Below are 26,690 nucleotides of genomic sequence, written 5' to 3' on the forward strand. Positions count from 1 at the left end.
GTCATCTGGCACTTTCAGAACTTTAGTTTGTGTTTTATCCTCCTGAAACAGGAGGGAAGAGTCCTGTGTGTGTCCTAGATATTGCTGAATATGGTGAAAAGGGGAGCAAACACTATTACTGTTAAAGTTATTGTAAGAGCATACCCAAATTCTGCACAGTCAGCTTATTCTCCTCATGGGGAGTGTCAAGCTTCCCGTGCCGTCAGTCAGTCAGCATGCTAACCTTATGGGGGAACGGTGCTAAAAACCGCAGGGGAAAGTGGAAGAGGGTTGAGCCAAACCCTAGTCCAAGGGGCTCTGCGGACGGCAGGCACACGTTTGGCTGGTGATGTTTACAAAAGGCCTGGCAAGGCATTGCTCACAAGAAAAGAGATATGATTGTGTGGGTTCATGTGGTGAGGCAAGGAGCCGGGCAGGATGTCAGCCTGCTTTCTACATCACAATTTCACATCTTTTTTGTCAGGATTATCAGGAAGGTGTCTAGAGAGCGAGCAGAAGGAAGCTGCTTCTCGAGGAACGGTACCTGCCTGAAGAAGCGACAAGGAGGTCAGTAGCGAGCGCAGCAGAAAGGGCTCGGAGCGGGCTTTGGTTAACAAGGAATCAAAGAGAGCAAAGTATATGTCTTCAGTAACAGAAAACTATGGGAGGTTGGGATGGGGAAAGGGAGGAGGCAATGAGAGAAAGAAAGGTGAAGATCTGGGACAGCGAGGGTTGTAGGAGGAGGGAATCTTAAAAGGGATAGTGAGGGGATAGCGTGGGGTAAGGGCAGGAGGAGTGGAGGGAAGATGGGAAGGGAGGGAGAGAATCAGGCACGGGAGAAAGTGCCTGAGAAGTGCAGGGGTAGGATCCGGGGGCAGGGGAACGGAGGCATCAACGGGGCGGCAGGGGCGGCCGTCCCCGCGTGTCGCCGGTTTGTCCTTGCCCTGCGGCGCGGTGGGGCCTGCAGTAAGGCAGCCGGAGTAAGCAAGGGGGCGCTGGGGATGCTCCTGATTAATAGCAGAGGGTCCGGGCCGTGACCGCAGGCTCGGCATGTGCTGGAGCCGCGCTGCACTTTCCCAGCCCCCCTGCCAGGATGAGGGGGGTCGGAGGGAGGGAGGCAGCGAGCGGGACGGGGCCGGCGGCATCCAGCAGCAGGCAGGCGCTCCGCAGCCGCGGCTTCCTGGAAGCGGAGCCCAGCTGGGTGACAGGCAGCGGCGATAAGCGGCGGCTATCGGGGCCGTCCCGGCGGGCCCTGCCTCTCCGCGCCGCCGGCCGCCGCCGCGCTGTCCCGGGAGCGGAGCGGAGCCGAGCGCCGCGCTCCGCCGCCGAGAGGCAGGTAGGAGGCACCTGGCCGCGGGGCACCCGCGGTTCCCGCCGGGGGCAGCGCGGGGTGCCGGCCCCGGCGCCGGGCGGGGGGAGGCGGTGTCCCGCCCGCGACCCCCGCCCTGCCCGGTGGCGGGAGGGACGGGGCCGCGGCGCGCCCGTAGCGCCGCTCCGGGCGCCCGCCTGGGCGACGGGGCTGCGAGACGCGCGGGGCAGCGGGGAGGCAGCGGCACCGCACCGGTGGGTGAGAGCTGCAGGGCACCGGGGGGGGGGGGCTTGTCACCGAGTGGAGGGGTATGTCACCGAGAGGAGGGGCATGTCACGGGGTGGAGGGGTATGTCACCGAGAGGGGGGGCATGTCGCCCAGTGGAGGGGCATATCAGCGAGTAGGGGGGTGCGTGTCACCTATGGGGGGGTCCTCGTCACCTATAGGGGCGGTAGGCTCCTGAGGAGTCTACGGGAATCTGTAGGTAGGCAAGCTGCAAAGGATGCTGATATTCCTGCAGAGGCTGCACCGCGCAAAGAGGCGCGGTAGCTTTTGCCCCAGAAGACAGCACGTTCATGCCCACAAACACCCGGGGACCCCCTGCGGGGTGAACATCTGGCTGGAGCAGGTGGGAAAGAGGACAACGTTTATGCCATCCTGTAGGGTTTGTGTTTTGGAGGTGGCATTGTATGGGCTGGTTATATTTTAGTTAACTCTTTTTGTCTGTGCAGAGATTATGTTTTATTTGCTCATAAATACGAATTGAGGTTTTGGGTCACAGCCCAGTTACGTTTTGCTTCAGACAGAGTTTAATTTCCCCTTTTAAAAAGTGTTTTAAATAAGTTGGGCCATATGGAAATCGAGTTGTTCATCAACCAAAGAAACTTGAAGGAATTTGAAAAATAAGGTTACATATTTCTTGAGCCATTTCTTGAGTATTGAACCAGAGTCAGAGTACAGCACCAGTACTCAGAACTCCTGATTCAGTCATTTCCTTTGCTGGGATCAAGACTTAATCCGTCTCTACCTGTGTTTTCACAGCTGTAAAATGGGAGCTACACCTATTAATGAGGGGCATTACATACTCTTTTTGGAAAGAACTTCATTTAGAAAAAACAAGAAAGCAGAGGAAGATCATTTGTAAGGGTAGTAAACAATGCAAAATGTGTCTGAGGGAACATTTCGTGTTGAATGGAGAGATACATCTGACAAAGATGTGGTGTCTAAAGGAACATGTGTGGTAGGAACTGCTTCTCTGTTGTATTCATCTCACATGCAGTTGATCACTTACATGCTGCTGTCTGAATTCTTCAGAGTGAATGACATAAGCACGACATGTAATAGTGTGGGAAAAGCTGCACAAAACCTGCCAAGATGGGACGGAGCTGTTATTGAATGGCAGGCCAAGCCTACTTTACGCTCCAGGTCTAAAGGGGAACTTGTGTGAGATACAACACAGGCAATATAGTAGGGAACAACTGGCTTGGCAAAATTTTCCTCCAATTGGAGTCTGGATACTGTTTAGAGGAATTAAAGGGCTTCCCTGAGATGACAGGTCCTGTGTTCCTATCTGGTGCTCGATTCTTGAGTCAGTAACTGCAGTTACTGCAGTGGTGTTTCTGTTAACAGTGTGGAGCCAAGAATGGGGAAATATAGGCCAAACAGTGAGTTATGTAATGGTATTCCCTAAGGGGTAGTATAAACATGAGATGATTTCCTTCTGTCAAGACAAAGAGCAGCCATACAGTTGCTCTACAGTGTTCACTCTAGCCCTGGGCTCCTTTAGGAGAAATCCAGGCAGGGAGCTGGGACTCTGTAATATCAAATCCACCAATATCACTTTATTCCCTTCCACAGCTAATTCCTTCACAAATATTCCTTTGCAGTATCCTTACAAAGAACCTGAGAAGAGGAATAGAGCCATTAGGGCTCAAAAAGGAAACCAGACTCAGTCTGCGAGGGGGGAATGTTACGATTTTAATGTGTCTCTTTCTCAGGGGTTTGAGGAGTGATAATGTGGTGTTACAGTGCACCAGGACAAAACGGAGGTTCTGTGTATAGAAAGTTATACACGATAAAAGAAGGGAGTGGGAACTGTCTCGGAAGGTTTGTTACTTATGCCGTTTGGATGAAATAAATAGAAAGGCTAAATTGGAAGTGAAGGAGATGTTTTATGTAAAATAGTAGGTTTAATATTAGTTAAATATACACACTCGGTCTTAGCCAGAAGGCTGAGAAAAAGGGAACAGAGTTGACTTACCCAGACTGTTATTGGCCAGAGCTGGATTTTGGAAGATGATTGGCTGGTGACAATCCAAAATTATACAGACTGCAAGTCTCGCAAAGGACATCAGCCGGCCTTTAATGACTGCAGGTGCTCAGGGTGCTGCGTTTAATTCTGATCATAAGATGGTGCCTCTGCAAGTACAAAAGGGACATACATATTTATGAAATACCAGGTTTTATCCACTTTTTTCAACTTTTCCATTTCTGTTGCCAGGTTACTGCCCCTGAGCACAGGTTACTTTAAACCAGTATGTCTTCAAAGACATGCCTGAAAACTATTATTTTTATTCAATTCAATTTTTTAGGGGAAAACTTGGTTTTCAGCCAATCAGTGCATTTAATCATGAGTAATTTAGAGGATCAGAACACCAAGACGATCTTGTCTTCTTTATTGTTAATACAGAAAGTACTGTAAGTGTAGTTAGCAAACCGATTTATGTGTAGCTGGTCTAGATTTGAATTTAGCTGTTTCAAATTAAAAAATAAAATTAGTTTAATGGGGAACTTAAATGCAATTATTATTGGAAAAGTAACTGTGTCAGTGATATTTTGTTATTCATCAGGTGTGTTCTTTCCCCAACATATGAATTCATCCCTGATCTGCTTGATGAAGTAGCAAAAATCCACTTTCATTATTTTTTTAACTCATAGTACTCCAGGCTGAGTCAAATGAATGCAGTAGCTCTTGCAAATTGCTCTAGCCCTTGTGTCATGAATTAAGATCCACAGTAGGGTTTATATCTTGAGATGTCGATCTCAGTTGCATGGTAAAATACCCATAACAACTTTCATTTCATTATAGTCATGTAGTATGACTTTAAGATTTCAGACAGACTTGTCAGGATTATTAGTGATTAAAAAAAATGTTCACTTGTTGACTTAGCAAACTGCATTGGGGCTGTAAATTTCTATTCCTGTTTTTCTTTCCTTTCTCTACAACTAAATTGCTCAGACTACAGATTCTGAGAATGCTGGCGTGCTCAAGCTGGGATGTCTGAGGCTTACATCAAGTATCAATAGGTTCCTATCATTTCAAGTAAGGCCAGTAAAATCTGCTGGCCCTCAAGAGCTTAGAGAGGCAAGGGGTGCGTGTTATGGGTAATTAATAATAGGGGCATCTGAATTTTAACAGGCACTTCAGACATTTTGTCCTTATGTGCTTCTGACATATCTCAGCTGTAAAATGGTGATAATACAATAATATTTACATAGTACTGGGGAGATGATAAGAAATCAATATCATGAGTTATATTTATGATTAGGGAATGAGCCTTGTTCCTCTTAGCTGAATACTTTCCTCGCTTATTTCATAGGGCAGGAACAGCGGTAACAAAGCACTCATCATTTTGTTTAAAAAAAGCTGGGTCACGGTATGTCTGCTCATCACAAGAGTTTTCTCTAACCATTATTGAAACATTTTTAAACATGTAATTTTAAGCTATGCATAAATATCGGTAGCTAATATTCTGTGCAACTATGAATGCATAAAGGGCTATCTGATTACGTGTATTTGCAGATCTCTTTCTGCTTCACATTCTTGCAGATCAGAACAACAACATAACTTTCTTCTTTCAGGATAGTTAATGTTCTGGCCCAGAATTACAGCACCAGATGTGTTGCCACAGAAACAATTTAAAGGGAGAAGGAATTGCAAGCAAATTGTCTGTCTAGTGGAAAATGTTTTAGAGCTTCTCATTGGTTCCTGTGTGTTATATGTGTGCATGGCAGAGAATAAGGGAGAATTTTGCTTTTTTTGTTTCATACATCTGTTAGTGTTTTAAAATTCTCTATACAGGGTTGAAAACTTGAAAAATATTCTATTATGGGCATGAGTTACGTACCTCAGAGACATTTTTTATTAAATCCTGACTCATTTTTAGAAACTTTTTCCTTGAAAAGTGCGCAGTGTGCTAGCTGATTTACTCAGCTCCGCTTGCAACATGCTTTAGAAAATATTTCCAGTAATAGTTGTTTCTGTGAAAGTAAGGAAACATTTGACAATACAAAATTATCTCAGATTTTGATCCTGAAAATTAGTAGCACATTCTTACTACAGTTGACATGCTGATGAAAAGGGGGAATGTATATAGGAAATATTTTGACTTAATCTTACCTAGGAAGCCTTGAAGCAGCCAAAGCCCTAGATTTTAGCTAGCATTTCTTTTTCTCAGAATAGTTGCACAGGATACTCTAATCAACATAGCCTTCTCAACTATTATGAAAGTATTTGTCTGGACCAAATGCAACATGAATTACCTTAATATCACCTTTTCACTTTTTTGACCACAGAAAGGCATGTTTATCCTACAGTTTTGCATATTGTTTGGGGTAGAGAAAAATAGGAAGGCCACAGCTACACCAGAACAGTTTGGTGCATGGAATAATTGTCAGAAACCCTCCAGATGTGGATACTAGAAAAAAAATTATTTTTGGTACAATTTCTACTGATTTTTGACCAAGTTAATTTAAACTAACAAAAATGCTGATTAAATTGTGTCTGCACTAGGATTTCAATTTTATCATAGATGCATCATAAAGTACAGCATCTGTAACTAACATTGGTGGGCATTTCTTGTATAAACTTGGCTCAAAAATCTGGGAAGATTTTAAAAAGGCCAAGATTCACACATAAAGAGACTTGTTTCCACAATTCTTTGTCATTTGTGCATTTGAAAAGTCTTCTTCCCTGCAAATTTTGTAATACTGCTGGCTGGGTAGTTGAAGGAAATGTAATTGCATTTATCTTATCAAAAGCCAGGGTGAAGTTCATGTCTCTTTGGAGTGATGGAAAATTTACCATATGCATCTGTATGCATAATGCTACCCTGGGATTTTGGAGGATAATGGACATAAAATATGCCAAGAAGCCTTCTTTTATTGTTTGTTTGCTTAGTATTTTCCCTCTGTGAAATTTATTTTTTTAAGCTTTTTTTCATATAGCCGTATTTTTAAATGCCCCTCAGTTTGGAAATGCACAATTTATTCATTCTATTACTGGTTTGGGTTTTTTTCCCCCATACAAATCTGGGATCTTTTGCATTGATGAAAATTGCTTATAACAGAAGTATCGGAATATATTCAGGTATACTAGAGTTAGAAGCAATTACTTATGCTTATGAAAATAGTTTTACCGTATTTTAAGTGTCCTGCAAGAGAAATCTTTTTGCATACCATGTCACACGTTTGAGTTTTGGCAGGTTCACAGGCGTGTACATCACCAAACAAGATCTGCCATAAAGATAAGAAATTCATTTCTCTCTTGCATTCCTTATTCAGGCAGAACTCCAATTGTGGGTGTGGAAGGAATGCAGAGCTGGGCCTAGAGCTTGTGTCTGCACAGGTTAGAAATGAACTTTCAGTGTCAAATTTGGATCAGAATCTGCATCTGTGTTTCACTAGAAGACCACAGATACTTGAATCCAGGTTTCTGGTTTGGTTGTTCTTTGGGGCTGAATCAGTCTTTATTTGCAAACTGATCCAAACGTCCCCTTAATTAGTTCACATCCCTTTTGTTTGGTCCCATGAGAAGCTAGGTTAGTCTTTCTTTAGGCAGTAGAGCCTTCCCAAATAGACATTGTAAACTAGAAATATAGGTACTTATAATTTTCTTAAAAATGTCCTTTGGGCCTGAAATTTCTTGTGCTTGGTTTCAATCCAGTATTGAATAAGACTGGAAAGTCTGAATAATGTCAGTTCAGCTGCGTTTGAGTTATTCAAGTGCATTTAAAAAATATGTACTTTCCACTTACATTTTTTCCATAATTCACTGCACTTACATAACCTCTGTTTTATTATTTAAATTGCTGCAGACTTGAAGAGGGAAAAATCATTCTCCAATGCTGGGACTCAACAGATAAACAGGGAGGCAATTCAAAGACCTCAGTGTGCTTTAATATTTTAATGTTTACTGCTTCAGTATTAGCATGAATAGGTTTATAGTTCTACTAGTGCAGGCAAAATATAATGTAAATAACCTTCAGTTTACCTATGTGCTGAATTTCTGCAGTTTTTACATTATGTAATTGAAATTTCACAAAAAGAGTTTAGAGGGCTTCTCTGGATTATAAGGAAGGATTTTGTTTGATGAGGTCTGTTCAAATAGTAGGTCAGGGTTTTCAGAAAGATTTGACACACAGAGATATTACAGATGCATATGCAGCTGCTTGAGGAATTACAATAGAGTGGTAACGGTATGTGAAAATGTGGCTAATACTTGATCTATACAGAAGGTTCACAGGCTTTTCTAAAGTTTTGAAGACAACTGATCTGTAGCGTTAGTTACCTGGTTTTTACAATGGAAGACAAAACAAAAGAGCAGTTAAAATGGCTGGATCGTGTGTAAAAATGCATCAATTTAATTCCATCAGTAAGATCTCAGCTTCAACATCACTATACAACAGGTTTGTTGTGTGTGAGTATAAATATATATTTATTTATATCTGCACTTCACTGTGTGCCCTTTTTCATGCTTTTAGTACAATAGTGTGTATATATATATATATATATGTATTTTATGGAAAACTGTCACTAGGCTTTTGTTATTCATTGTCCAAAATGGAAGCCCACACAGTGATCTTGAAGGTAATGTCACCTTTGAAGAGAATCCTGCATGTAGAAAGCTTACAGGAAATACTACTTTAATTAACCACAACTCCCACTGAAACAATAGAGCTATCCTTTGTGTAACTCTGCTGAAGTCATTGGATCTTGTTCCTAATTCCACTGAGGCGGAGTTGTGCCCCTCCCTTTTCTGAAGTGTTCACATGCCAATGTGTTGTGCAACCAACATAATTTGTTAACAAATAAAGACGAATTTAAATAACCTTAGAAAATCAGTGCAGACATCCCAGCTGCCTGCAAACAAACATCAGAAGTGCAAAACAAGTAGCAGTGCAGAGTATCTCAACATTGCTTGGGGTTTGGGTTCTTCAAGAACAAAACCACAAGTCTAAGAAGTATGTACTTTGCAGGAGAAGGCTTTGGATGAGAACATATACTGCATCTTCTGGTAAGATCTCCAATCCAGACATAATTCCATATCTGCCCAGCCTAGTTTGTTTTCTCAAGAGCTGTAGTAGTACATGATTAATCTTTCCCCTGTATGTGTATGAATTTGACTGGTTTTAGTTCCATTTAAAGCAATAGCAAGTATCCTTTGACCTGTAATTGTCAGATTATCTTTACAATACAGTAAAACTGTAGCTTATTGTAAAATATTTCTCTTGAGTAAGCCAAGTCATATGGAATAAAACACCATTTTTCTATTATAAGATTGAATGCACTGTCTGCCATTACTGCTGTTAACTGTGTCAGGATCTGGATTTAATTCTGGATCTGATTTAGTATGTTGTTGGAATCACTTGTCAACATGGATATTTTGTATCTGAATGGCCATTTCTGAATTTTGAAGATCACCCGAGAGTGATTTGCTGCCAGTAAGTTCTTGATCTGTACATTCTCAATGACAATTCTGTAGAGGATCACAAATGTGAGTTCGTAAGATCAATGATCCATGCACTGGTGTTTGGAGGGTCATATTGCAAGTGTGGGAAAACTGCCAGGGGACATAGAACATCACAGGGACGTACTGTTCTATTTACTGCCTCTCCAGCCAGGCATGGTTCCTTATTAACGGGAAGGCGTATCACTGTTGTGCTTACAGCACCTTTCAGCATTCTGGACACTGCTGCCATCCTCTCAGGCTCATCTGGCAAGATGCGTGATGATTATGTCTTTCACAAATCATGCCTGTCTGATGCCAAAAAAGCAGATCAGTACATACATAGTGCCTTTGATATCACTGGAGTCATCACAGTACTGTGATATGTAGCTGTTTGGCCTACGTGTTGTCCCGAAACATAAAGTTCTTTGCTGGTGATCTCATCCATTACCAGGACTCCTTAAATTATCAGTCAAGCAACAGCTGTGTGAATATGGACTATGCATGTGTCCGTCCATTTTTGTGTTGGATCTCTCTGCAGCTCTAATAACTATAACTTGATGCAAACCTGAGTGGCATTTCCCTACATACCACATCCTGAGGGTGGCTGTTGTTTGTCCTCATTCTATGAGGACAATAGGAGCCGATGAACTAAGGTTCAGTATGTACAGTGAACTGATTGATACCTTGGGTCTTTGGCTTGTTGGTCTTGGGTAAGAGCTCTTTACTCTCTTGACTCAGTGTGCATGTTAGCATTACAATTCACTCCTTCCGTGTTGAAAGGAACTAAGAGAACTTTCTTACAGGGAGCCCAGTGTTGTCAAGTGGCACGATCCTATTCTGCAAGAGTAGTCTCAATTATTATTGGCTTGTAGGTAAGTAATAGAGTCTGGGTAACACAGACTAAGTCAATTTACATCACAAAAATAGGTCTTGTTTTATGTGGCATGAGGGACTTGCCCACAGATTTTTTTTATAAACTGAAAATTGTAGTTGTTCTACACTTGCCATGTAGCCATACTAACCTTTGTTCTGTGCTTAAAGGTAGTACTGCTATTATTTCATTTCAATTGGTTTTTTTTTTTAATGATGTAGACATATGACATTAAAAGCTTCTGCAGCTGTATTGATATGGCAGTGCTGTATGTTAATACAATGTTTTCTTTTTCCCTGATGCTGTACTAGCAAAGTTCTTGTAGTATCTAACGAGACACAAGTAATAAGCCCCTCTCTACAGCTTTTAAGTGCCTGTCTATATTACAAATTCCTTTCCTCAGCTAAATTAGGTTAAGGACTGTGAAAAATGGTTTCTTTTACCAACATGGTTACGTTATCAAAAGACACAAGTATTGAAGCAGTTATGGTGCACAGTAAACTTGTGCATGAGTTAGTACTAATTGGTTTAGGTCTGAGGGATAGTTTTAACTATGCTGATAGGAAGCACAGGCTTGCCAAGTTGCTCCATTCATTTTAGGAGAACTTTAATGGTAAATAATACCAATATTCTGATAGCAGCGAGGTGCTGGTAGTAGAGATACACAGATGATTTTCATGTTGATTTTTTTACATTATCTGCAGACTACTAATACCTTTCAAAACTATACTAGATGTATAAAAACAACAAACCTTTCAGGTGTAGCTGTATAGATCTGTGTAAAAAAGTTTCTGGCATAGGTGTAAGCATTAAGAGGAATGTTAAAAGGTGAAACTCATGAAGAGACAGCTGTGCTGGCAAAATACATAAGAATACTCATTTTGCCAGGATTGCCTGTGTCTTTTGGGGTGAGAGGTAGAAACAAGCTGCAGAAGACCTCGGTTATCTCTTCTGTTGGAGTTTTGTTGCTGTACTTACACATAGATGCTGAGTAAACCAGTCCAAGAACTAAGAAAAACTCCTTGCAATGCTGAAAAATACGAAACACTGAGCAGATGTGACTACTTGTTGCAGTAAAAGCTTTGAGTCCTCAGGGAACAAACATTTGGGTTCACAGTCTTTGAAGAAGTTTGACAGAGAGCTGATTGATTTTTTTTTTTGTGTGTGTGTGTGCACAAAATTGAAATGCATTTTCATAAGTGACTCTTGCCGTGTTTGTTGATGATATTCATGACATTTCAAGGGACCTTCAAATTAGATTAGCTTTTGGCCTAAATGCTGAAGTGGTTTGATCTCAGCTGATCCTGCTGAGCAACTTCTGCTTAGCACTTCCAGTTATGTCTGCCTTTTTTTTTTTTTTTTTTTTTTTTTTTTCCCCAGTGAGTAGCTCTCTTGTGCTTGGGCTGGGTGATATAGAAGAGCCTGACGTTTCCAGGAATTTATCATCTCTGGCAGAAGTCTTGTTAATGTCAGTTATTGATAAGTGGAAAAGTAAACATGTGGCTGGTTAGGCAGTGCACTTCCAATGGCTTACGACTGGTCTGATTTCATATAACAGCACACAGTGGTCCTCCAAAGAAAACTTGTATGACTAATTATGTTTTAAAATTATTTTGACTGTATGATTTTGGTTATAACTTATTTATCTCTTGCTGCTTTCTAATGTACACTTTTTTTCCTTGTTTACAAATTTCAGTTGCATTAGAGATATAATTTTCTAGTCTTGCTAGAAATATTTCTGATTTAAGAAGTAAGTGTTTAAGAAAACATTAAATTTTTAACCATTAATGAATGTGGAAAGGGAGTTTTCACATGCCCAAATAGATTCTATTTGCTGACTGTGAAATATTTGAATTAAATAGCAGTTACAAAAACAGGCCTGAAGAAAGGAAGTTTATAAAGGCCATGGCAGATCTGCAATCAGTTATTCTGATGGAAGGCATCACCACTGTCCTTTAGAGATGTGTTGTCAGAACTGTTTGTGTAAGCTCTTCCTACCCAACTTCCAGGGAAATAACTGCTTTAGAAAAAACACTTAAAATGGTAGCCTTTGTTAAGCTATCTTTTTCAGGCCAAGACAGTTTTAAGGGGCACTCCATGGAGTAATGATCATTGTGGATTTTGTAGTCTTTCCTCGGCAAACTACATCTAGAAGTCAGTGCACAAGACGTCTCTTCTGATTTTATGATTTCCAAGAGAGTATTGCTGTAATTCTGTTTAGGCTTGAAATAATCCAAACTAGGCAGAACTAGACTGACAAAACTTGAATACCTGGTTTAAAAGTAAATGTTGTCCATTTTAGACTGCATTTTGCTTAACTGCTCACTTCCCCACATGTATCCTAACATACATTAGTCTTTAAGCTGTTTCCAAAGTCATCTCTTTTTGAATGTTTAAGAAGCAATTAGTTCCATTTTGTTTTGTTTGGACAGTTTGCAATTAAGCATTCTTTCAAGTGGGCTTTATTTAGCTAATTCCATCACAAAAATAAGCTCTAAGGGGACGAAGAGAAGTTCAAGCTAGCCAATGTTTATTTTTATTATTAATAATTTATATTATGGTAGTCCCTGGGGGAGCTAGGGCCCCACTAATCCCAGTTTCCTCTGCATGTAATGGCTGTGTCTCACAAAGCCTTACACAGCAGAAGATTCTTTTTTGCTGCTGTTAATTAGTGCAAGGGACCCGCTCTGTATTGCAAGGCAGTGTATTGATGAAGAGCATTTAAAGACAAATCAACAATAATTTTTTAAAGAAGCTTAAGCCAGGAACCAGAGGGAAAATGTGATGCATCTTTTCTATAGAAAGCCATCAGTACTGCATTTTTCCAGTGTAAGCGCCAAATCATGACTACAAAGGTCTTGTTCGTCCTCTCTCTGAAGTTATGGCAATGCCCCCAGTGACTCTGATGGGAGAAAGATTGGGCAGAGAAGCGACGGTCCTAAAAAACCCCATCTATTTCTGACTTAGCAGCAGAAGACACTTTCAAGAACACACTAATAGGCAAAGTTAGTTTCAAAAATTTACATGTTTGGTCAGATTTCTATCAGAAGTTATGGTTTTCACAGCATCTGATCCTAAATAATTGGTCTACTTTATGTTTTATATGTCTTGAAAGAAGTGATTTAGAGTGCTTTCACACCTGCTAAATGCAAAGGAGACACAGAGCCAAATCCTGGACTTCTGTAAATCGATTGATTTGAATAGCAGTTCATTTAAACTGAGGGTCTGGCCTGCTCTCGATGGGAGGGAAACCTGTGCGAGTTAAGTGGATAGAACTGACAGTGGGATGAACAGGGTCACAAAGTTGGAAGTGCCTTGAAGATGGTGTAGCAGTGCAAATTTTCATTGTTGGCAGAATTACCATCCTTTTCCCCTCCACTTATGTGGAAGCACCAGTCTCTTCTGTACTCTTTCCATAATTCCAAATTCAAAATCTAGACAGAAGTTTTCCTGACCTATCTGTTCCATAATCCTGTCCTCATTAGTTCAGTTTAAAGGGGGTAACACATCTGTTTCCAAGTACAGCTGTGTGGTTAGTATGTAGGCCTTTTTTTTTTTTTTTGCTCCGTACAGAAATCACTAGATCTGGCCATTTAAGACACAGATTTTATAGGAGCTGGAGTTGGGCTGTGCAAAGTTCACCTCATTAAAAACAAACCCAAACCAAATAAAAGCAGAGAATAACAGCATAAAAAATACAGGCCATGAATGTCAGAGCACATGTATTAGGAATTGGTAAGAAATGAAGGGGAAAGCACAGATATATCAACACATATTCAAAGGTTCTTGTTTTTTTCCACAAGTTAAGTTTACATGCTTGTGGAGTGTCTACAGAAAGGGAACACTGGTGAAGCACACAGTGTTAGGATTGCTATGACAGCTACCCTAAATTGTTAGAAAACGTAGAGTTCAAGCCTGTGTTAGAAGATACTGAGTAATTTCAGCCTAGATAAAATGTTCAAACACACCAAGTAGTTTTTTTGACACTTCAGCTGTTAGCTGGCCGATAAAAGACATTCTAAATTGTCTTGATTTTGATATCTATTTCTTAAAAAATACACCCTTTTTCATTATCTTAAGATGGGTACTGAGATTCACTAATCAGGAGTGGAAATACTGACTCTGAAAAAACTCAGTCTGTGTCTATTCAGCATTAAAGAAAATACTTTGTTTTAAAACATAAAACTTTTCTCTATCCTATTTCCCTCTTATATGACATTTTGTATACTTTTCGTCTTTTTCCAGTGTTCTTTGGGATACTGATCCTAACTTAGCAACTTCATTATTTCTGTTGCACAAGATTGTTTTGGTAACTTTTATGGGAATAAAACATGGTTGCCATAGGAAGTTGACTTAATGGTTTAGTTCTTGATGAAGGGACAATTTTCTTGATCAGACACCTAAATGACAGACAGTTTCTCCCACTTCAGAAGCATGCCCCAGGACACATACCAGTGATTCACAGACTTCAGTTTTTGAAGATAACAAAGTACATCTCACATAATGTTGCACTTCAGATTTCACTATTACTGGAAGTTTGTCATCTGTTTTGGTTATTATGTATCATTCTCAGCATAATAGTCAAAACATGTAGCTATCCACCATGGTGATTTCTATTGAAGCTTAGACTTGGGGCTTTCCACAACCCTAAGGCTGAGACACAGGACCTTCCTTATTTCCTTCCTTATTTCATACTTGACCTGCAAATGGGCTTTTAAGAGGCTTCTGCATTAGCTGACATATGGAGACAGGGTCACACCTGGTAAGTCTATCTGTAATACACATTCACGCATAGATTGGGGCAAACAAGGAGAATGAGAAATCTATTACAGAAGAATGTTCTTTGGTGTTCCTAATTAAGAAGAAGGAACCTCTCAAGGATGGAATTGGTAGGATTTAGTGCCTTGCTGCCAGGCAAATTTTCCTTTGTCAGAAATGGAAGAGCCAGTTCATCACTTGTAAATTGCTCTCCCTCAGCGCCATCTGCTTCTTCTCTTGTTAGGAATTTGTTTTTAAGTATTCATTATAATGAAGCTAACTGCAGACTCAAATTCTGCCAAAGCTGAAAAAGCTACAAGTCAGGCTAGCGTGTGGAGCCTGCCACATTCCTGAATCTCTGATTCAGGCTTGCAAGTTTGTCATCAAGTTCGAAATTGAAACCAGAGAAGCTAGCAGCAAGCCCTGTGCTCATAAATCAGCTGATAATGGGTGAATTGTTCTGTGCCTTCCCCTGAGAAGGAAAGCAAACTCAATGCAAAAGTGCTCACAGCAACTAGAAGAGCTATGATGTAGGCAAGCATGGAGAAACTACATGTGGCTGTATGAATATGCCACATACTGGCAAAGGAAGTAAACGAGGATTTTGGTTATATGCAATCGCTGATTCTTTTCTTATTACAACATTACCAAAAAGTTACAGTGGGATTTACAGCCAACCTTGATTCCAAGTACCAAATTTCCATGAAAGAAATAGGCATAATACATCAGTGTGTGATCCGTGACAAGGTCTCCTTTGTGCTTCATTTGTTTGATATCTGCTGCCACTAGAGGGAGGTGCAAAATTGACCACAAAATTATGTCTTGAAAAATAGTTTCCAGGTCATTAACTAAGTGCAGGCCAACATTTCTGCCCGGGATTCTACTGGAAATCTGGAATAAATGACTGTTTAATTTCCTCTGGATGTGCACCACTGTCACTGAGAATAGAACTGGGATCTGTATGCTTAGATGCAAACTAATTAGAAATACAGCAACATTTTGAATCACAGGCTTGAAAAACAGGTCATCTTGGACTTGAAAGTTGAGTCCTGTGTTCAAAGACCTGCACTGAAATGGTTACATTAGAGGCACTACCTCCAGCACAGGAGAAGCTATCAGAGGGGACTGTTTATGATATTTAAATTTACTGCTGCACAGGAAACCTGGACTCCAGAACTTCATTTCCAGAAGGTGGCATAAAGCTATAGAAGGGCCTAATGACTAAAGCAATAACTTGGATCAAAGCTGTTTATCTGATTTTCTTTTTATGGCTTGAACACAGCTAGGAGGAAAGTATGTCAAGTATGCAGTATTTAAATATATATTGCAAGAGTTGAATCTGCCTAGATAAAATTTGCAAGAATACCAAAATGAGTTACACACTAAGCACCATCTTTCTAAATAGTATAAGCTATGAATGTAATTCTTATTAAAAATCAATTGAACTAGCTCCTAAGAGCCCAGATTACTTTTGAAAATGGTATTGTATTCCTGAATCATTTGAGTTTTTCAAAATGCAACCTGGCAGATGTAAGTTTGATGCAAAGTAAAGGGCCCATCTAAAAATCAAACAGATTTAGGCGAAGAAGTTCTGCAGAACACATGTGCAGCTATGTAGAGAAGCAAAATCTTCCACTTGCAGCAAAATTGCTACGTAACTGCTCACATTGCTTAGTCTTACAACAGCAGAAATGTCTGGTGAATATGAGTAGAAGAATGATTGTTCATGGCTCTGTACAGCTACATACAGTGGACTTTACAGCACCATAGCTAAAATTACCTCTTCGGTAGAAGATGGTTTCCTGCGTGGATTGCATTTTTCTGTAAAGAAAGCTGAACAAGTTCAGCTGTCTACATTGTTTTATGCCCATTATAGAAACAAGGCAGGAGAAAGAAATGATCAGGTGAGATGGAAGAGCAGGAAAAGTGCAAGGGAGAAGCAAAATTTACCTCTTTGTGCTTCAGAGACAGATGACAAAAATACTAAAAGGAAAAATTTCGAAAGCTCATCATTGGCCTCCATTACCTCCATTTTCACAAATCTGTTTTACCATATGAAAACAAAATATCAAACATACATTTCCCCTTTCTGTAACCGCAGTGGCTTTTCCCCTGTCTGCGTGGTGGGCTAGTTACAGGTTAGATGTGTTGGTGTGAGACACCAGTTTTAGATAAATGATATCCACAAGTCACAATTCCCAAGTTGAAGTGAAAGTCACAATTCCTAAATTGAAGTGAATTACATATAACCTTTTCAGATTCTGCTGTGGATCCTTTCCACAGGAAGGATTTATCTGAAGAAAGGATCCCTATTTGAGTGTAATGCTGTTTACTGAGATGTAGCATCAAGGGCACTTTCTGTCTCCCTAATTCAAATTACTTTTCTTCTCTAGAAAAATAACCAGAAAATTTTTTCTTAGTTCTGCCAATAACTGTATAAATAGAATGTTTGTCTTAACAATTGCACAAAAAATGCTTAAAATTGAAGGGGTTTTAATCATAAATTTGGAATGTTTATCTAGCAAAGTAGACATTGCTACTGAGGTCAATGGTTTTTCTAAAGAATGCTCAAGAGCAAAGATTAAATACAGTGTGTATTTTCCCAGTGGATTCAAGACTGCTGTACACAAGATGGTCACTTCATTCTTTCTTCAGTCAGCCTTCATTACATCTACCTTTAAGAGTAATTAGGGCTGAGTCATGATGTTATCACATCTCAAGAGTTTCATTAATTTTAATGGTCTGGATTCTTTAGATATCCAATCCTGCAAAGTAATGTGCCAAGGTCTAGAAATTTCCAGCCTGTTCCATGGTACATTGAAATAAAAAAAAGCTTCAGTGGTTCAGGCCCAGATCAGCCCTAAGGCTTTGCTGAAAATGTTTGACAGTATTGTAACAATCTGATTTTTTTTTTTTGACAGTATTGTGGCAATCTGATTTTTTTTCTTTATCAGTGTCATAAAAGACCCAAATGCCATTGTCTGCCGCAAATGTTTTGAAATGGATACCACCCATCATAAGCTTTCAGAAGTGTTAGTTAATTCCATTGTTCCTGACTTTTGAAATAAATGAGGGGAAGAACAATAATTGTGATTACGTCAATGTGATAGAATACAAATGTAGCCCAGTTTGTAAAATCAGCCTTTAAATTTGACTTACGTTAGAAATTTTCTGGTGTAATTATGTTAGGGTTCTCTTTTCATCTATTAAGTGTTTGCAAAATATATTTCTATCAGCTGAAACCCCAATACAGGTGCAATTACAGCAGCCAAACACTTATGGCGGTGGATTTTGTAATAAATTCAGGGAAGTGGAATGAGTAACTTCACACTTTTGACTGGAAGGTTTTTTTGAAACAGCAGATGATTAGTGGGAATCAGAGATCATGTCTGGAGTAAGTCCAGAGAATGTCTCTAAAGTCCCTAAATGTTCTTCTACTTAATTACCACTGATTTTGGTTTCGTACAGTGAAAGTAGAGTTTCAGTAGAAATGGTATAGAACCAATACACTTTAATGGCAAATTTGTTTGGCTGCCGTGGGGCTGAAGTGAATTTTCTGAATGCTTTAAAAAGACATAGATTCTAGGTGGCAACCCTACAATAAAATCTATGTACTCTGCTATGCAGAAATCTACTAACTAAGATGATTCTCTGTATAGGCAGAAATATAAGCCACATATTTTACGGTCAGAGCTGCAGTCCCTCCAATAAAATGTTGAGCACATCTGATACTGAGAAAAGGATTATGTTGTGATAGTACAAAATGAAATCGACTCTGTTCAGCTTCCACAACTAGAAGATAGAATGGCTCTATTGCCCTTCCAAGTAAAGCTAATGTAATATTTACAAATAAAAATAATAATAGTCTAAAAATGTAAGGAGAAAGTTAGCATCAGGTGGTCAGAGGAATTGTCATGATCAGACAATGTATCCAGAATCACAAACATGATCCTAAGACGTTAAGTGATTGACATTTGATAGTTTGTGTTCAGTCATTGTGTTAATTTCCTATAGTGACTAATAATTTACTTCCATTTCAAACTGGCTTTTATTTTGTTAGTCAGCTGCTGCTTGCCAAAGCCAGTGAACAGCGGGCACTGGCATACTAGTGAGATATGTAGCCCCTTGTTGACTGGGCTGTCAGCTCGATGTGTGTGTCCACAATTAGCTGAAGGAAACAGAAGTCGGTACAATTTTTGCAGACACAGAACTAGAAGTAAGTGTGTGTCTCCTATAACCAACTGGTCGTTCACAACTGGAACATTATAAATTGTAAGGAAACATGAATACCTTACTTCAGCAACAGTTCATCAAGTTCAAGAGAACCTCTTGGAGGTACTAAAAGAAAAACATGGCTACTAATTTAAAGTTCAAACACAAGCAGAAATATTTTGCAAGAAGTCAGTGAGTCATATTTTCCTCATAAAATTTTTGAAACCATTGTGCCCAGAAACAATTAAATATGTGACTAGGGCTGGAAAAGTTTAGCCGTAAACACAAACAGACACCCGTTTTTTGTTTGTAGAGGATGAAGGTCATTCGACTTGAGGAATATCCTAATACTAACAGAGACGAAGCAGAACATGCAGTTTGAGTGTACTCACTGCTGATTAGAACCTCACATGTTTGGCCCGGCATGCCTGGATACTTGGTAACACTGAAGGTTAAATGCTAATAGTCTATTATGGCAAATCATTGAAACAAGGATAAACAAACATACTCTGATTTGAAAAAAATACTCTTTTGATTTATATTAAAAATACATTTCTGAGACATGAAGTCTTAAATCTTACAAAATTGCACCATTAAAATGCTCGAGACGATTAGTACCTGGCAGTTTGGAGGTCTGTGTAAGACTCAAGCTTTGTAAGACTGTTCAAGACTCCATGTTTTTTTCCAGTAGTTTGGTGTTTCTATTGCCCCTGGCAATAGACTCCTTCAGTTTGGCCCAATATTTTTGCGCTCCACATATGCCAGCCCCTAGCTAGCTACTGTATTCACATTCTGTGCTTTTTGGGAAGATTAAAAGAGAGGAAGTTCCTCTGCTCCCCAGGGTATAATACCTGTATTTGTGAGATTTGGAGACATTGGCCTACACAGCAGAGGTTACAGGTAGGAAGACAGATCTGAACTCAGCGTGTCGGGGGTCCTTATCTGATTTATTTCTAGCCTAAAGGGAAAGTTGAATCTGAGATGAGCCCAGATGCTTTTTCTCAGGAGCAGTTGTAATGTAGCTCAGCACTTTTATACAGACACTCTGGCTAGCAAACCCCTCTGTTTAAACAACTGCATTTATAAATCTTCCTTACAAATAAAATGTTGTCTTGACATCCTACTTACAGTCTTCTATTCAGAAGTGTGAAATGAGCTGTAAGATTTGTAGGTCGCTACGAAAAATATATATGCAGGGTTGTACCAAGTGGTATTTGACTGTCGACATTATTTCAAAGGCAGAAAGATAACCCCCTTTAATGGTGCTTTCCTAACATTATTTAAATTCTCTTCATTCTTATAAGAGGGAACTGTGAAAATATGCTTGTGAATTGCTTTTGAATGTAGCTATGCGTTACAGCAGAGCATGACACGGTCAGTGGCCTTGAGGACTGAGATTTGTGCAGTTAAACAAAACAAATGACCCATGAGAATTTTTAAGTGCTTATGGCTATGAGCAAGTGAGGTCCAATTCATGTCCCATTTCTACTAATTTGCAACAGCCTATCTTCTTGAAGACCAGGATTATATTTATGAAAACACATGTGGGAGAAGAATCACGTCTAGGCAACTTAAGCAATTCCTTTCTTTCACCAGCTGAGTTTTGGGGCTCTGTACGTTCCCAACTTAATTCTTCACATCTAGAATACAGTATCACAGATTTTTACTTTGGGAGTCTTCTCATCGTTTCCCACTTTCTGTTCCCTCTGAAGGGTCTGCCTGTTTTTGTTTGCTTCATGTCTATACGATTCAAAGGCTTTCAGTCTCATGCTATGCAGACTTTAGGAGTCCTGTAAAATTAGACAAGTTTTTCCTGCACTTTCTTCTTCCCTTTTACTCATGAACTAACTTTCCTAGGTTAGAGAGTGGAAGAATAGATCCTGGGAATCTAGCTTAGCCTTGATGAGGGATGTGGTCAATAACCATGAGGCTATTCCTTTTGTTTCTTCTGTGAACAGCTTGTTACACAATTACATTTTTCAGTAAGTTGCTTAGTTTTTTTCAGTCTAATGATCTTTTTGATGGGATGACTGTTCACAGTCTTATAAACATCTGCAAACTAGAGGAAAGAATAGAAAATATTTTGAAACTTTAGCTGTGATATTATGCAAGTACAGTCTCTGATTGAAGGTGTTAAGGAGGCATCTTTTCAAAGCAAGAGAACGTAAGTGCTGTACAGTTTGATTAAATGATCATTAAGGTGCACCTATTTTTTTCCACGTAACAGATTTCTGTTGGTACTACTGAAGCTATGGAGTCATGTGGACTTCGATGCACTGAGATTCCAAATACCTAGCCATGCCCAACAGCTCTTCTGACAAATCAGTTAGCTTGCAAAGCAGGTAGTTGTTTAGCTCTGATTCATGATTTTCACATCTTTTTCTAAATCTTTTGCCTGTTTTTTGCAGATCTATTCATGAGCTTGGCACAGCCTGTTTAACAGGCAAAGACATGGGAGTGTTAGACCTCAGCCCAGGGAACTGAGTGAGTGGCTTCTAATGAAATAGTCAGAGCTCACTGCAGGATCTCTGCCTGTGGAAATCCACGTCAACTTTCCTTACTGCTTTAGTAGATAGCGGTACCTAAAGCATAGTCACTTACAGTAATTCCCTGTACTTGTAGACTAGGCCAGAATTAGCAAAGCACTCTCAAATCTCACTTCTCTTGGGAAGTATTTTTAGCCATTCAGTGCTTTATATGCAGTCTGGAAGAGCATTGAGTTAGGTTGCTCTCCAAGTTAGTGGCAGAGCCAGGAAAAGAGTCTTATCTTGACATTTCTGGGCTTCTAGTCTAACTAATTCTAGCCATGCTGGTGGGATAAGGTCAGACATAGGGGTTGAGTGCAGATGTTTCTTTATAGTATCTACTCTGATAGATGAAGAGCTCACTGTTCTTCAGAGCACATTCTGTAATGTAGGACAAACTTTGCGTGGAGCATGTAGTGCTGTTTATTGGAGTTTGTACTTCTCTCTACAAATAGATACTCCAGCTTTTTGTTTTACTCAGTTTTACTCAGTTGTGATGTTTACATTACACCAGCTTGACAGGGGAAGGAAGGGAATTTTTCTGTATATTAACTGTCTGGGTGATTTTCTACAGCTGCTTTGAAGGATATGTCTGTTACTTACATTGTAACTTGGATTCTATAGACATATGGCAGAGAACACAATTCTCCAGAAAGCAAAAGAGTTTGACTGATGGAAAACAGAAGAGAGCAATCCAAAAGAAATCCAGCCAGAGGAGGAGCATGAACCTGAAATTTACTGTTGAAACCAGACTTGTGCCTTGGGCTTAAGTGCCACGCTCAGCCAATTTTACCATTGACTTCAGTGTGGCTCTGCACAGATGCAAGGAACTGCTTTTTGGACCTCACTAAGTCTGGAGTTTAAGTATTGTTCTGGCATCCACACTGATCTGGAAATACACCGGTTGGCCTGAACTCCTTAAGCAGTGGGACAATTACAGGGTTCTTAAAAAAATCAGAAACGTAGAGCGCCTGTGAATTGAGGCTATTTTGGCTTTTGCATAGTGAGTTTGTAAAATCAATCAGAAACTGAAGAGGGCATGAGAGATTTCATTTTAGAATGCTCAGTCCCTTATTAATTGTATTGTAGATGGCAACAGAGGAAACGTGTATAGCAGACAAGTCTTTTTTTCTATTTAATCTACTGTCTGTTGTTCTGACTTTCCAATTCCATGGAACTCAGCACTTGCAGCAACAGAAACCTGAACTGCCAAGAAGGTTTTGACTCATCTGTTTTTCTGTTTATTTCAGAAGCTGATACTCTTACTGACTGGCAATCATGTCGGTCAAACTCACATTTGTCTCTCCTGGTGATGGGGGTGGTATCAGCAGGAGCTGCTCCTTCACTGGATTCAGCACTGTGCAAAGCAGAAAGTTAGCGTAAGTAACTCAAAAACTAAAGCACCTGATCATTTGGGCAACGGACGTTAGGTACTGTGAATGTATTTTTTAACCTAAGCATCTATGTGTAGAAGCCGTTCCTTGATTTTTATCTTAAAACTATTGAGTTCATGGGTCATGGTCATGGTTCACTGATAAACAGCTATACTTCACACCATACTATCTTACTGCTGTATACATTGTACTTTCAGAGATGGCTGGATTTCAGCAGTTATGTGTCAGGCTGTTAAGAGCATCCATTTCTTCTAGAAAAATGAAGGGCTGTGACCCTTCCTGCTAGCAGCCTGGTAGTAACTGATGTTTTCTGACTAAAACCTTCTGAATAGTTATGGTAATTAAAAATTTGATAGATCTTTAAAAAGATGGGGCTGTTAGGGGTGAATCCTGGCAAAATATGTAACTGAACACAACTCATGTTCTCCTGGAGTTGTTTAAGCAGAGCAGCATTACATGAGATGAAGGGCTGCGTTCGGCAGTGCCACAAAAGAGGCAGGGAGGGAATGCAAACAGGCCAAGAAGGCCACCACAAATTCACTGTTATCAGCAACAGGTCTATAGTATAGCCAAGGCTGCAGTCCAGTCTTTCAGTCTTCAGTTGAGCGCCCTAACTGCTAAACCATCCCGCACTGTTTTTCCCTTTTTGCTTATCATAAGTTGTTGTGTAGCATTGCTCTATGTAGATAACTGTGCAGCTTTTCCACTGGAAGTGCTATTACTTGTTTTCTGAATTTAGTGATCCCTGTATAGCCTGTCAAGTGCTTTTAGAAGATATGATATATAAATGGAAAATTAATATAATCTCTGACTTCCAGTGCATGTTAGAATAATAACAAAGTGAATAAATTAGCTGCATAGTATAGAAGTATTGGAAAGTATGCCTCTAAAAGTATTGTACTCAAAAAAATCCTATTGTGTATTAGTAAAATACCTGACTCATGTCATAAAACATCTTTCCAAAGACCCAAATGACTGAAATAACCTTTTAGTTAAACACAGCTTGGTAAATTATGAGCAAAAATGAAATTCTAGCATGATTGTGATGTAATAAAGAAGTCTTCACATTTGAATAAATAGATCTGTTGTGGAAGCTGAAAAATAATATTACACCTAGCAAAGACTGGACATCTGAAATCAAACCAATCACTAAGATCTTGAGAAAAATACTATCAATACATTATATAAACAAACTTGAGCTCAAGTACATAGTGGGAGTTCTAGCAGGAGAAGGATCTAGCAGGAAAAGTGTTGAACAGCTGTTTTTCCAACAAAGGCACAGTCCAGCAGAGTAAGAATGCTCCAAACAGAAGAGTTCATATATCCCTTAAGATTATTCTGTTACTTTTAGCTGCAAAGGTTTTATAACCAAATGTCTCTATGCATTTTTTATGATGTTGCTTTTCATTATTAGTTTAGACAGACTGCTTTGTTCAGGAATCACTGCAATAAGGAAAATCTGTGTACTAGATACTCCGTCACAGCCCAATGAATACCGGAGAGCCTTCCCCCAGCGTAGTGAAGAAATTTTTTAATCACCCTTTCCTAACTTATCTCTCCCTCAGGCACTGTTGCAAAACACAGCAGGAGATTGCAGGGGCCCTATGCAAGGTCTATCCAAAAGATGACACACAAATCAGGTCCACATGGAGATTCTTAAGCAGTTGCTAAATATACTTTTGCATTTCTTTAGCAACTTCCTTTGGAGGCTCTCAGTCAGACACACTATTTCATTTTTCCTCACAATGGTCTCCAAAGGAAGTAAATATTATTAGTTATCTGTAAAGTAGGAAATCTGATACTTAAATTATGAAGTTCACAGGGGAAAGCAGCAACATAGCATCTAGCTTTTAGCTACTGTCCCTAAAGACCCATGTCAGTTACTTAGCTTTTCTATTAAATGTATACAAATGGGATTCTTAACATCAGAGCACTGAGTACATATGGGCTACATCAGATAGCAGAGATACTGAGGAAAACCGCGGGTTTTAAATCCCAGCCTATCTATATGCAGTGCTTAGATGCTATACTTTCAACTGAAGGGAAATTATTTCCCGAGTTAAGGATTTGCTGTCCAAAACTCTGAAGGTAAATACCAAAGTCCACTCCTTTCCAAAAATAAACAAAGCCTAGGAGTAATTTGGGCTTTTTAATTTCAAGAGGTAGAATTATCTTCTATCTTCCCCGTGGTATCTTGCTAATTAGAATACTCATCTAAAGCATGGGACTGGATGCTATTTCCTTCTTTCCATGAAAGAATTTTAAGTGTTGATCCTTCAAGGAGATTCTTTCAACTGCTCGACTGTTGGCTAGACTGTCCCTTCCAGTGTTATTCCTGTTGAAACCCTCTCACTTTGCATGCAATACTCAAAAATACATTGTAGGTTTCTAATTTAACAGTTATGGTCCTTGTTATAGGTGACCTGAGCTCCAAATGATTTGGTTAATTAATACTTTACATTAAGCCATCATAAAAAACCCTAAGATAATCATTAGGGTGAAGAAATAAAATATCCAGGAACGTTTAGCAACATGTAATTTTATCAGATTTTTTGTAGATTATAAATTTTAAAATGGAATTAAGTAGAAATTTAGCACCAGGATAAATAATGTAGTTACTCAAAGAGTTTCTATAATAGGGCTTGAACAGTTCTCAGGTGTGCTGGGCCTAGGATTTAATCAGCAAGCTTAATAATCTCTTTAGGCCTCCAGTCACATGCCTAGAACTTAAAACAGCCAGTGGCTTAGTGTTAAGCCTGTTGAAGTTCATCATTTCTCCAGGTGAGCTGAATTTAGGATGAGATTGTGCTGGAAGGTGGAAGGCTTCTCTGAAAGCAACTGCTTGGCTTGGTGGAATGGGAAGCTGCTTTAGATATTTTTATTTTAGAGGCTTGATTTATAGGGAGTATTAACAAAGCCAGATCAGGGAGCCCCAAGACTTAGAGGAGTGTACAGGCAGAGGTAAGCCGGGCAGGAATCTGACAGTATGAAAGAACCATTTGCAGAGAGCTCATTTTCTGGTTTGAATGTTGTAGATTATGTATATAAAACTAATGGCTTGGGGTATTCTAGCTCTTTAGGTTAGCACAAAAAGTCCTGTGAATGGGACTTCTGTTAGAAACAATATTTAGTGTAGGTTTTGCAGTTGCTTTTAAAAGCAAGTGAGGTGTTAGACACTGAAAAAACACCTTGATAATTGTATCTTGTATGCAGTCTGGGTTTGGTAGCTTGCTTTTCTAAAATGTGGTAGGGCTCTAAGCCATCATTTAAATGGACGGTGAATGCAGGCAAAGAAATAGCTATTTCTAAAGGCTTTTTATGTGAGCTTTATCTGTTAGACCTTGAGCAGGTCGAAAGTTTGTTGCATCGTTTTCCTGAATTGCAGGTGAGAGTCAGAATGAGATGTCCTTGTCCTGCAGCATGGCTTACTTGACTAGGTCTGTAGCTGACCCAGCAGCTGGTGTGAATGTGCACACAGAAACAGGGCCTTAGCTAGTTGCTGTGCATGTCTGTTAAGACAATCGCTAGTAGTGCGCACATGAACTTGTTATTAATTTCTTATAAAAATGAGCTTTTCTGTTTCTTGCTCAGTGCCCCCCCCCCCCCCCCCCTTCCCAAAGAAATCAGGACCTGCACAATTTTTCTTTATTAAAAAAGGATAAAAGAGAACCACTAGGCTTCTCCAAGTCTGCGTGGAGCTTAGAGAAGGAGATGTTTCTTACTGAAATTATTATTGTTGAAAGTCACAAAAAGCTTGCAACTTTTCTGCACTAGGTATTTAGGGCTGAGCCTTAACTTTCTAATGTTATCTGTTAAAGTATTCTCAAAAAGAGCTTTGTTCTTTTGAGTAAAGTTATATGGAATTGGACATATAACTTGTAGCCTGAAAGCTTTGTGGGTTAGGCATCTCGCT

At 39.7% G+C, this 26,690-nt stretch overlaps 1 protein-coding gene across 5 annotated transcripts in view; it reads left to right on the forward strand.

The window, feature by feature from the left end:
• Nucleotides 1–417: 417 nt before the first annotated feature.
• RIPOR3 (RIPOR family member 3) overlaps nt 418–26,690 on the forward strand; it is a 53,974-nt gene continuing 27,701 nt past the window's right edge. Inside the window, exons 1-3 of one of the 5 annotated variants that reach the window (XM_037401592.1) lie at nt 1,289–1,315; nt 9,821–9,889; nt 22,634–22,762. In XM_037401592.1, the coding sequence (XP_037257489.1) occupies nt 22,662–22,762 (101 nt within the window). In that variant the 5' untranslated portion in view covers nt 1,289–1,315; nt 9,821–9,889; nt 22,634–22,661. Of the gene's footprint in view, nt 547–1,194; nt 1,316–1,523; nt 1,543–9,820; nt 9,890–21,289; nt 21,343–22,633; nt 22,763–26,690 lie in introns of those variants that run through there. The other 4 variants (XM_037401594.1, XM_037401591.1, XM_037401595.1 and 1 more) reach the window with 4 other exon arrangements.

Source organism: Falco rusticolus, chromosome 10 (assembly GCF_015220075.1).
Source record: "Falco rusticolus isolate bFalRus1 chromosome 10, bFalRus1.pri, whole genome shotgun sequence".
Lineage (NCBI taxonomy): Eukaryota > Metazoa > Chordata > Aves > Falconiformes > Falconidae > Falco > Falco rusticolus.